This window comes from Mastigoproctus giganteus, chromosome 1 (genome assembly GCF_048544385.1).
Source record: "Mastigoproctus giganteus isolate SK-2022 chromosome 1, ASM4854438v1, whole genome shotgun sequence".
Lineage (NCBI taxonomy): Eukaryota > Metazoa > Arthropoda > Arachnida > Uropygi > Thelyphonidae > Mastigoproctus > Mastigoproctus giganteus.
In genome coordinates, this window is record NC_143575.1 from 234,297,125 (window position 1) to 234,309,756 (window position 12,632).

A 12,632-nucleotide genomic window follows, 5' to 3' on the forward strand; every position below is an offset into this window, starting at 1 on the left:
TTCCTGTTGTAGTCACTTATAGATAAAACAAATATGGTAGTTTTTAAGTGTACTTTTGAAGAAAATTCAACATATTTTAAAAAGGATTTTTAAGCAACAGAGAAGGTGCTGAAATGTAGTCTGAGTGTTGACTGCAGTCTGAAACTTCCATCGTTCAAATAAAGATTTCAAGATACATGTGTGGTCTAAGTATGCTGACTCCATTGTTTAAATGGAAATTCAAGGCACCTATATTTGTATTTTTTGCATTTATAATATAGAATTGTTTTTTTTTTTTTTTTTTTTTTAATTACAAGCGTTTTTACCTTTGCCTATTCAAAATCTAGCAAGTTAAGACAACATGCACAATTATAACACCTTTTATTTCAGAATCATAAATTTATACAGTTGGAGTGGCTACTAGCAACTAGTAACTTGGCTTAATAGGAAGGCAGGATGTTGGCATTTTTACATCATAATATACATCTGTTGCCTTCTGAGCAACTTCCTCAAGGAATTTATATTCAGCCTTCTCGAGCAGGTGATAGCTATAAGAAGAATCCTTCGGCAGACAGTGGAACGGAACATTACTTGATTTCAGGCCTGTTGGTCGACAAGATGGTGAACAAGCAGATACTGGCTGTTGGCTGAAACAATAACGATTCTTTTCTTCTGCAACATGCGTTCTGTAGTACATGCACTCACGAGAAGGCAATCTCGGTGTTCCTGTATTAGAGAAATAGTGAAATTTAGTGATTTGTTTACAAAATTTGGAAGACAGAACAAATTACCATTAATATTTCTGGTATGCGTGTATCAGAATATATTCCAAAATCACTTCTTTGTGGTCTAAAAATACAGTGAGAAGCACTTTCCCGGCTGATGCTTGGGATATATATGGACTCCGGATTTGATTCTATCGAGAGCAGAAATTTTGTACAGACCTAATCCTATATTTCTTAAACTTATTATTCTCATACGTTACCAACACACAACTTTGTTTTCTCTTAACACGGAACCCTTTCATCTTCTACCATTAGATCCCCAACTGATTACGTATATTACTTTTGAACTACGCTGAGCCAACTTTCCCAAATATGACTAAATGCCGCGGTCGCGTTAAATTGAAAATATCGCCACGTGTTCACAAGGAATCCAAAATGTTGATCTTCAGTGATTAAAACACGTATTCACTAACAAAAAATGGGAGCCAGGTTTCCATCGAGTTATAAGCGGAATCGCATTCTAACGAATCTACCGAATTAACGAGTTTCAGCTGTTTTCGAATTTCTAGCTTTAATTCGTTTAGAAGCACATTACACTATTTGTTACTGATTATTGTTTCTCCTCATTTCAGAATATATTCCAAAATCACTTTGTGGTCTAAAAATACAGTGAGAAGCACTTTCCCGGCTGATGCTTGGGTACAGACTTTCTTTGGTTGAGGTGAATCTATATGGCATCACTCCGAACTTGTGTATTTGCATTCTGGTGCGTAATAGTGCATCTAGATTTCATCTCCGATAAATATGTGTTCTGAGAAGGTGTTTCCTTCGCGTTCATACCATCTAAGAAGCACGAAACATACATTAACTTATATCAAGGTATTCATCGAACTCACACGAAAACGGCACTTCTGTAACGACAGTATGCACTGAACCAACTCTAATTTCTCAGCCGAGGGTAATTTCTTCAATAGTAACGAGTCCGTTTCTTCGCATGGGTTCTTCCATTGCAGCTATGACTTCTGGTGTTTAACAACACAATGCGCTTGCCCTGGTCAAGAAGAATCTTCAACACATTCAATTTAAATTCCGTTTTTAAACTTATTCGCCCACTCGTAGATTTACCGTTGACTCCTGTACGCTTCACCATACCGAGCCAACATTCTGCAGGTTTTATTCCTTCTGCATTCAAAAATTAAATTGCTGATCGCATCTCACCTTGGTGCATAACTGCAATTATGCCGCCATCTTGAAAAGTGACTGCTTTTAAATAGGGCCAGCAGACAGAGCCATGGAAGCGTTTAGTGTTCCCAACAGACACAAGATTATCATTTTTTGTATAAAATGCACGTACTTTGTAGTTTTTCATTGGCTTTGTAGTTTATTTTAAATACCTTTTTAAAATGAAAACCAACTAGTTCAATACTCACAAGGCAGTAAATATTGAAATACTGAAAAAACACTTACATTGAGATGCCACGGTCATAAAACTGATAGGTGCATGGCTTCACAAAGTAGGATAAGAAGATCAAACAGGCCTGAAGACGATATTTAGCAGAATCTCGGAACATATTAAATATGGTGTTAAATATTATGCGCCATCCTGTATTATTATCATTATTATTATTGGCCATATGGTGCAAGGAAGCCTGAGGCTTGTGCTGCACCAGCCAAAAAAAAAAAAAGGAATCACAAAGAAAGAGAAGAATGATGATATCCAGCTCGGGGCCCTGGGTGTGCCAAGTCCATGCTCACCAGATGGGAGCCCCTCTGTGCAAGTGTGTGTTCGCAGGCAGATTTGCATGTTGCGCGATCTGAAAAATCCGGAAAATTGGCTATCCATTTCTATTTTGAAGAACCGAAACAAAACGGTGCAATTTTTAATGATTCAACAGAAATTAAACAAAATACTGGAATGTGGCGACAAGTTAATGCTTTGTGGCTTTGATCTGTACTCTCTTCAGGGTGTATAACGTGTTATATTTGTAAATATCCATGATGGTGTTGCGTAGTGGAGTGCGTAAAGAAACATTCGTATTGTTTCATACAGATGCAGGTATAGTTAATTCTTTTTATTGCAAAAAAGTCGAAATATCTTTTCAAAAACTTAGATAATTCATTACTTTATATTGAAGGAACATATTCATTGCTGAATATATTAATTAAATCAGAGGAGCAACTACAAATTATGGTGTCCCCAGTGAAATTTTTACCTCTCATGCTCTTTTAACAATCATGCCATTCCGAATTTGCTTCCCTTCTCCCCTTTTGCAATAGCTAACCTGGCTGTATGATAGTTTCGCCACTATTTCATTAATAGCATTACGGGTCATTTATTTGTCCATGTAAAAGTTTTCTTTTTACATGGAAAAAGCAACAACTACACACTTTCCACCAATTTTTCCTACGAGCAAACCTAGGTTATTCTGAGATATACAGATGGTAAGAGAATTTGATCTTTTTACTTTAAGCGTTGAAAGGAAGGAAGCCAATTTTGATATCAGTATTTTTATTAAAATAAAGTTTTTATATTTATTTTCATCGCATGTGAATTATTTTTCATTATCTGAATTTTTATTAATCATTTTCATTATATTAAAATTATGTAATTAGAGTTGCAATGTAAACAAACAAAAGAATCTTACTGCTTTGCTTACCATGTGAGGGTTGTGGTGTATATGGACGTCGGTAACTTCCCTCTTTTGGACAGATTCTTATACCCTTAGAAGGCATGTGTCCACTGCAATGCTGTCCGCTTAGGATGTAGCTCATGGCAAAATCGTTGCTGTCCTCGTATAAACAATAATCCGGTCCGCGGAATTCTGCGGTTGTCTCATCATTGTAATCGCCACACAAGCCGCATGTCTGTCCTTTATAATATCGGGCAACCTAGAAATAAAAGAAAACCACGAACTTATTTTGTTTTTCTAACTATAAAGCTGTAATTGTTTGGTAATTTATTAACAGCATCACTCAACAGAAAAAAAAAAAAAATCAAATACTATTCTGAATTGTTCAGAGATAATCACGAGATTTCAAGACGTTAATTTACATTGCTAAGTACACATTTAATATTAGCGCAGTATTTTAATTACATTCGTAAACTTTAAAACTGAGATATATTTTTAGAACTAGAATGATGTAAAGTATTTTAAGCTGAAGATTAACAGATTTAATATAGAGTACAGTGTTTGCTAAACAAAAAATAAGCTGATTTGAGCGATGTAAATGGATTTATCGAAACATAAGAAAACTGTAGATATAAACTGATGATTTGTTTGAAGTGCCATCTAGTGGAGAAAATCAATAAGCAGAATATTCCAAATTTTTTCGAATTTTTAAAATGAATAAATTGAAAAATTTGAGAGTGAAAAAGACAGAAAGGGTGGAAAAGAATATTACGATTAGTTTTTATTATTATTATTATTTATTTATTTTTTTATAGCTATACGTCTTTATTAAGCCGATTTTATTTCAGTATGATATTTTCGAATTCATTCATAGGTATTTAATTTGTAATTAATAGTTAATTAATAATTAATATCTAATTTTATTTTAAAATTTTTAATGTTCGATAATAAGAGATATTTTGTGGGGTCAATATTATCACATATAAAAATGATTTGGGTTAAGAATTATATGTACAAGTATTATTTTAAATTTATTTTTTATTTATTAAACACTTACCTCAACTTTGGCGTTTATACCATCGTATTTCACCGTTACTCCTTCGGAGAAGCTGGCATCAACGATTACCATAGGTTTACTGCCCTGTGGTTGAACAATACTGATGTAGATTGGATCTTCTTTCTGAATAACGATTGGATTACTGGGAGTGAGGCTCACAGGATTTCCATCAACGGCAACAGAAAAATCTCCTCCTTGATGGGGCGGCTCCAAAGTCACAGAATGTTTGGAGAAGTGCATCTCAAGGCTCTATAATAATAAAAGTATTTTATATGCGACAAACGTTACTCTCTAAAACACAATTATGTATTTTTGAAATAGAATTTAATTTCTTTTTTCGACATTTTTATTTAAATTGTAATTTTTTTATACGTTTTCAGTTTCATTTTTCATTTTTTCAGTTGAGTTTCATTTGAATCCATCCCGAATTTGCGGCGTAAACTCACCTAACTTTTTTTTGACTGACCAAATATGAACGACGTAAGAGAGGGAAAAGTATTGAAATTGTTAGCCTACTAAAAATATAGGTTAGGTTTACCGACATGATATTGTAGTCGTCTGAGAAACGGCATTCTCTGTAATGCAAAATAGCGGTGACTAGCAGTCTGCGTAAGCAACCGGCGGGTGGAGCTAGATCTGTCTATCAATTGTAGTCGCAAAGATTCATGGGATTGTTCCTCATATTCATATTCTAAAGAGTAACTCAAACAATGAGCAATATGGCCGTAGTCGCTGATATTCCCAAAATCCTACTACAGCAGGTAGTAGATTTTAAGTTCAGCAAATGCACACTGCTGCTTTTTTGATTGCTGCGAAGGCAAAGTTTGTTGGTTCTCAACTGTTTAATGTGTTCGAGGAGGATCCGGTTATGATCAGCTTATGAAAGCTCCTTAAGATAAGAAAGCAATAAAAAACTGACTATTAGTAAAAAAACTAATATTTTCAAAAGTCAGTGTGAGACTATAATTTTCTGAAACGCTAGGTTTAAATTGCATTAGTTCACAACGCTTTCGGCCTCCTTCATGGTCGCGAGTCGCATAATGTAAAGAAATGGGCCGCAAGTGGTCTGACTATCTCTCGAAGACCTGTACATCAATTCACGCAGGTTGACTGTTGTGGCCCTAATTGCAATGCGTCATAGAGACCTGTTGATTTTAACGGAAGCTGGTATGAAGCATATCATCCATAAACAGTTTGAGAAGGGGATTTTATGTACTACAATGAGTTGTCTGTATCCCCTGTACTAGTATACATAAAAGAGACCATTTAAATTAGTACCAGTAGGATGTCGGCTGGATCCATATCAGGAGTAATGGACTATTGTGCTCTTCACTGATGATCCGAGTTACAGTTTTCAACCGGAGACTCTCTCCATTTTCATTTGGATAGAACATCGTGGAAAAGAAACATATTTAGAATTAGTAGTTTAATATTATGGACTAGAATCGCTGTCAATGGCTGTACAGATCTCCATGTTCCCACAAGCAACTCTCGCTTCAGTGGAGGTATAGAGATGAGATACCTGACCCTTGTGTTTGGCCTTTTCCAAGAACAATTGGTCCAATTTTATTTCAATGGACGATAAAAACATGTCCTTACAGAGCTGTCCTACTGAACCGATATTATTATTATTATTATTATTATTATCCATATGATGCAAGGAAGCCTGAGGCTTATGCTGCACCAGGAAAAAAAAAAGTTCCCGAGTAGCCCTGAGAGAGAGAGAGAGAGAGAGAGAGAGAGAGAGAGAGAGAGAGAGAGAGAGAGAGAGAGAGAGAGTCAAAAGTAGAAGGGAATCACCAAGAAAGGGAAGAATGATGATATCTAGCTCAGGACCCTGGGTGTGCCAAGCCCATACTCACCAGATGTGAGCCCCCGGGGTTAAATCTTTAGGGGAAGAGTATTTTTGCCCCTTATAGAATGGCTAGTAGATCTCCAGACCTCAATCCAATAGAGCGTGCTTTAAATGCTCTAGATAGGAGGGATGCTAGTCACAGGTCCTTTCACAGAAATCTCACCGAACTTGTGTCATCTGTAACATAAGGATACCTAAAGATACGAATTTGTTACCGCTTTCGCTAATTAACAATATTGTTCTCGGCATGAGGAGTCGATACCAAAGATGCTCATATGCCTCATTAGGTGCATGGGTGTTTCCATGAATTATTGAAGCGCTATTTTTAATCGCTCATGAATTCATTTACATAATTCTGCGATTTCAGATCAAAATTTGCCTAGCTTTTATGGATCATTAAGACAAATATTAGGGATATGCAAAACAAAGACCATTAATAATCTGGTAGTGTTCTTACCTTCAACTTGCTACTGGGATCAATTGTTTTCGCCACGACACCAAATGACAGATCCTCTGAACAATCATGGGCGAGAAGGTATTGACAGCCATAACCAGGGAGGTCAAAGGTAACATTATCAAAAGTGCGAACAGAATCTTCCATTAAGGCACATTCAGCTGATAAATAAATAATAAAATTACCAATGAGTTATAATTTTTTAAGGAACCGAAGTTATAAATAATTCTAAATCAAATTTTGGATTAGAATTAATGTAATAATATTTTAATATTGGTTTTAAAACTGAACGCTATCCCTGTATTCTGTTTTATCCAATGAAGCGAAAGTTTTGAATCATTAAAGTTATTTGCTTCAAATACAATGTAGTTACAGAGTAGTTACTATTATAAAACTAAAAAAATATATATATAAATAAAATTTCATATATATATATATAAATAAAATTTCCGCAAAAAATGTTTGCAGTTTTTGTACAAAAACCTACCTGGCAACATGTGATCCGTCACTTCTTTTAAATACATATCAGTATACTCATAAAGCGAAGAGAGCGGCTTGATATAAGGATTAAATAGTTTCTCGAAGAAGACATTTTCTTGCGGCTTATATACATATACGCTGGTGAGAGGTACGTCAGGTATGGTCGTGATCCAGTGGGCAACAACATCTACAGAGTTAGGAGAGTTACGGGCGGACACGCTGTCAATTTCGACATTGGGATAGAAGTAAGACTTCAGTGCTTGGTCCAGGTGACTACTGACGTTAAGGTAATATGGTTCCACCTGCAAAGTAATATCATCAATAGAAAAGTGAGTTGGCAAATATAATATAAATAACATAGACAATGAATATACATTATTTTATAAAAGGGGTTCATTATTTATTCAACTCATTTCTAATCGTCAGTTGTCTATAACCCGTATTGGCGTCAATGGACGAGATAATATTTCTTTAATTGATGTGATGTGTCATGGACAGCCTAATGCACCACTGGTTGGAAACCACTGATTTATGTAATTCGATAGAGTTATTTTTAAATTCAATTTTGTTCATTAGAAAATTCATGCTTAAAATTCTTGGAAATGATTTTTATAAAAGCCCAACAAGAACAACAAGTTTGGTTAGAAAGAAGCTTTTCTGGGTAGAGAAACAGATGTACCTTGAAGTTGAGATAAAGAATTTTGAGAACAGTAAATTCTCTGTATATTTACTTTCAGTTCTGTTCTCAGTGCATCTAAGAGGGAAAAATACTTACCGCAGTGTAGGTTATATTCAGCGTCATCTTGTTGAGGGCGCTCTTTTCAAGGATCGCTTTTCTACAAGCGTAACTCTGAGTTTTACCTTCCCTTTGGTCCTGTTCACACTGGGCGTAATACCAAGGTTGATAATCTCGAGATCCCCAACGATGTCCAGCTTGCCCAACGGGCCTTAAGATTGTCGAGATGATGTCATCATCCCTTTCAAACGTGCCCTATCAAAGAATCATAGTCAATGAATCGAATTACATTTTGAAGGTTAAGTTACAAATTCAGTTACTAGTCGCAAAACAATGGAAAACTTTAAGACTGAAAACAGCATACCCTAATTTTGATTTGTCCATTTCCTCTGCACTGATTGTCCCAGCCAATGCTTGCATCCAGAGATGCTTCGCCAGTGAAGGATTGTGAGAAATAGAATTCACTTGGTTCGTTCAAGAACTCGAGGACAGCCAAAGCACAGAACTAAAAAAACAACGGAAAAGTTGTACTTAATTTAAAATTACTCATCATAAAATGTGAATATGCAGTATCTTGATGTGATTTTAAAGTTCAGTGGGGATTTAAATTCTGTGTTGTCTTAATTGCAATAGTCAAAGACATTTATTTGAGTCGATAAAACTTATTTATGCTATCCGTAGTATGAATAGGTTTGTTAGGTACGTATCTACCTATTCTTATTTAATTTTTAATTTTTGTCACATTCAAAACTCCATTTTTAGCATCCAAACAGTCATAAATCTGTACCCATTCAGAATTCAACGCATATTTATAATTAACTTTTTTTTATACGTAGAACTACCATATAATTTTGCCAGTGTAATATATAAACACTTTTACATTCATAATAAAATGGCATATAGTTATTCGTAAAGTATAAAAAAAATAATATTACCAATTAGAAATATTAGTTACCTCATAACCAGGTGTACCCTTCTCGTGATAACTATATGGCTTTTTGATGTCCAACCAATTGAACTTCTTATCATAAGAATGTTGTAATGATGCATTTATTAAAAATACAGGGTTTCCAGTATCCACACTAACAGTGTACACACCAATTTCATGGGCATCAGTTGGAACAGTTGGAACCTTCCTTTCCCAGCTAGGCTGGTCTCTCATACGTCCTATATATGGTTGATCTTTATGAGGTACAGGGAACCGGAATCCCTCCTGCCACTGACTTGATTCGGATCTCCACGCTTCTGCTCTCCCTGGTTGGGCTTTCCAAGCATCTGCTCTTCCTGGTTGGGCTTTCCAAGCATCTGCTCTTCCTGGTTGAGTTCCCCAAGCGTCTGCTCTTCCTGGTTGAGTTCCCCAAGCTTCTGCTCTTCCTGATTGAGTTGCCCAAGCTTCTGCCCTTCCTGGTTGGGTTCTCCAAGCTTCTGCTCTTCCTGGGTGGTAATCAGGTCTTGAAAATTCTGATCTCTGCTGTGAATCATAGATGGCTCCCGGAGCTTCCCCAACAAATCGTTGATAGTGGGATCTTATATTGTAGTCGATTCCGACGGCATACTGTAAATATAAGCATAAATATATTTAAAATACGTTGATTGACTGAAAAAAATATATTTATTTGATTAGTCTTAAATATTAGTAAAATAAATATACAGTATAAGCTACTATCTATACAGCTATGTGGAGACTGTTCAATCTACTGGTGAAATTCAAATCCATTTCTGTTTCCACTTCAATGTTATCTCTTGACTTGTGGCAGGGTCTGTGTTTTTTAAGCCAGCGTTAATTTCGAAACTATTATATTGATACATATTAGGACGATCATGGCGACCAGAGGAGTTTACAACTTAATTGTAACAGTTTTAAATAAAACTGTTACAACTTTCTAGTGTTCTCTGTGGAACTCGTATGGCCACGTTGTAATACTGGAAGGGAGGAGTAACCTAGCCCCAATCTGACATGTCACGAACAGATGAAGTTTAAGATATCGCTTGGTTTTTCTCTATCTTTTGAATTACGAAAATGTGAAATAAAATAATAAAAAAGCTTATTAACATATTTTTAGTTCGATTTATTTCTCTTTGGGACAGATTTCTTTGGTCCTTTCAAAATCTTAAAATTGAAGTTTCAATGCAGGCTTTATTTTCTATGATTCCGAATGATATTAAAATACTAAATCAAGAGTTTCGAAACTTACAAAATTTTTAATAACTTTTTACCTCTTTGTGTGGATCGTTGCGGTTTGGATCTATCCAAAGCCGCACCTCTCGTGGAGTCCAATCATGATTACGGAAGTCGTCTAACAAAGCAGCCCACACTCCAGTTTGGTATGCAGTGTCACTGTACCAGAAGGGAATATCAGACCACACATCCTCACTCTCAACATTTAAAGTCAATCCAAATCCAAATGCCTCATGGCCCCATTTCTTCTTATACTGGAAAAACAAAAAAAAAAAGTGGATAATTAATTTATGTAATTTATATGTTGCTGATTTCATACAAAATACGAAATAGTTTTCTATAACTATCTATATTCAACGGTCATTGAAATATGACTATCCAAGAAAACAACGCTGTAAAAATACTGCGAAATATGCCATAGTAATTGAGGAACACAAATGAGTATTAATCTACGACAACTATTAGATAGTCAATAGCTTAATACAAGCAGTTTACAGCAGTTTTGATTAATCGACGAGGCAGCTAAGGTCATGAAGCGTCACTGACGCCTGATGACTTTAGCTGCCTCGTCGATTGATCAAAAACAACGAAATAGTAATTAGATTCATTGTAATGCATGACTTCTTCTGCCCTCAATATGCTGGTCTCTTTATCTTTCTATCTTGAGCACTTGCCATTTCCCACCGTTGTGAGGGTTACTGATATTTCAGTAGTCAACTGCAAAAATACCTAAAATTACATTTTTTTTTGAATAATTGTTAGTTTTAATTGTACGTCACGGAATGAGTTTTATTTTTGCTGATAATTATGACATCAGAATAATGTAAAATACATACTGATATGCATTTTAACTTCTTTATGTATTCTCCATGCAGTTTATAGTCTACTCTTTTGGGATCATGGTCGTTTGATTAAAAGATTAAAAATTAGTGGTTTAGTGTAATATGATAACCAATTTCAAAAGGTCATTGAACTTACCGTGATAGGCTTTGGTAAGACATTAATCTCTGCACTGCTAGGAGCACAATCGTCTTTGCATTTTAAATCATCACTTATTCTTCTGGCAAAAGTATTCATGGTAACATCATTATAGTAAATTTCGTGAGGCATTTTTGGTTTCACAGAGAAATGGTAGCTGTCTTTCTCTGGGTCTGCTACCATTTTGATTTCAACAGGAGCAGAAAATTGATGCACTTTTCGTACTTCCGATCCGTATTGGCGTCTATCTAACGTATTTAAAACATGTCCAGAAGAATGGGAGCCCAAATGGAGGCTGGAAAGAAAAGAGATCGTAAATAAGTACTCTAAAAAACAATCTCCATCACTCCACCGATTCTAACATTTAAAGATCGATAATATCATTAATATTCGTATATTATGTAGCATCATAACGAAACGGAAGTCAACTCACGTTGGATGGATGATCAACTGGAGATCTAAGCCTTCGTTGTCGTAGCTCACTTCAACTTTCTTAACCTTCAGAGAGAAGATGATGGGATGACGATGTGTCATTATGGCTGGAAATCCATATTCAGTTGCTACCACTTTCTGAGCTGTTGAAGGCATCATCAACTTAACATAATGACCGTGTTCGTGGTACCCGGCACTACCCATATATTGTTGAAGGAAATCAATCACTAAAGTTAAAGAAATACAACGAGATGTTAAACTCTTATTATTATTAATCTAGCTACAGTCTTTAATCTTTAATTTAATTAATATGTTAAAACAATATTTAATTGTTTTAACATATTATTATTATTAGCTATATGGTGCAAGGAAGCCTGAGGCTTATGCTGCACCAGCTAAAAAAAAAATTCTGCATTACCCTGAGAGAGAGAGAGAGAGAGAGAGAGAGAGAGAGAGAGAGAGAGAGAGAGAGAGAGAGAGAGAGAGAAAACAAGAGTCAGAAGTAGAAAGGAATCACCAAGAAAGAGAAGGATATTGATATCCAGTTCAGGACCCTGATCATGTTATATTCATTGGAATGTCATTAAAGTTTATAGCATTAATCGAATTCATGATTAATCGAATGAAAGTAATTGCAAAATATTTATTAATTTATGGCCAGTCATGTGTTCTAATGCAGTTAAATATTTGTAAAGTATTTTTTTTTACTTTTTACTTACACAATTCAGCATGAGAGCCGATGGATTCCGCATCCAGTATATGATAATGGGTGCTGTAGAAGAGTTTGGCAAACAAAGTAGCCCTAAATTCTTCGTCACTGCGATAACTAGTGTCGATCTACAAACAGAAATTAAAATGTTTAATGCATGCTTCCATAAAAATTACAACTATGAATCTTGATTAGTTATTATATTCAATTGAAAAAATAGAACTTACCATCTGAGCGTGGTCTTTAAAATGAGCTCCGGTTTCGCGCTCACTAGGGAAGATCAACTTTATGATATCGGAAATCGGTTTCTTCGCATTTCTCAATTCGTCTAAGAAGGAGTCTATTCCATCTGCATTTATACCAAACTGTGAAAATAAACGACCATTTTTCAGATCCCTGAAGAAATCCATTTCTTTTC

At 35.3% G+C, this 12,632-nt stretch overlaps 1 protein-coding gene across 1 annotated transcript in view; it reads right to left on the reverse strand.

The window, feature by feature from the left end:
- Positions 1–406: 406 nt before the first annotated feature.
- Positions 407–12,632, reverse strand: part of LOC150091646 (vitellogenin-6-like) — a 101,658-nt gene continuing 89,432 nt past the window's right edge. The window contains exons 15-27 of the mRNA XM_090369137.1: positions 12,442–12,579; positions 12,225–12,342; positions 11,507–11,732; positions 11,074–11,368; positions 10,134–10,349; positions 8,872–9,471; positions 8,281–8,421; positions 7,956–8,171; positions 7,188–7,482; positions 6,704–6,861; positions 4,392–4,640; positions 3,362–3,593; positions 407–705 (exon numbers count right to left, since the gene is read on the reverse strand). Of these exons, the coding sequence (XP_090225263.1) occupies positions 407–705; positions 3,362–3,593; positions 4,392–4,640; positions 6,704–6,861; positions 7,188–7,482; positions 7,956–8,171; positions 8,281–8,421; positions 8,872–9,471; positions 10,134–10,349; positions 11,074–11,368; positions 11,507–11,732; positions 12,225–12,342; positions 12,442–12,579 (3,183 nt within the window). The remainder of the gene's footprint in view (positions 706–3,361; positions 3,594–4,391; positions 4,641–6,703; positions 6,862–7,187; positions 7,483–7,955; positions 8,172–8,280; positions 8,422–8,871; positions 9,472–10,133; positions 10,350–11,073; positions 11,369–11,506; positions 11,733–12,224; positions 12,343–12,441; positions 12,580–12,632) is intronic.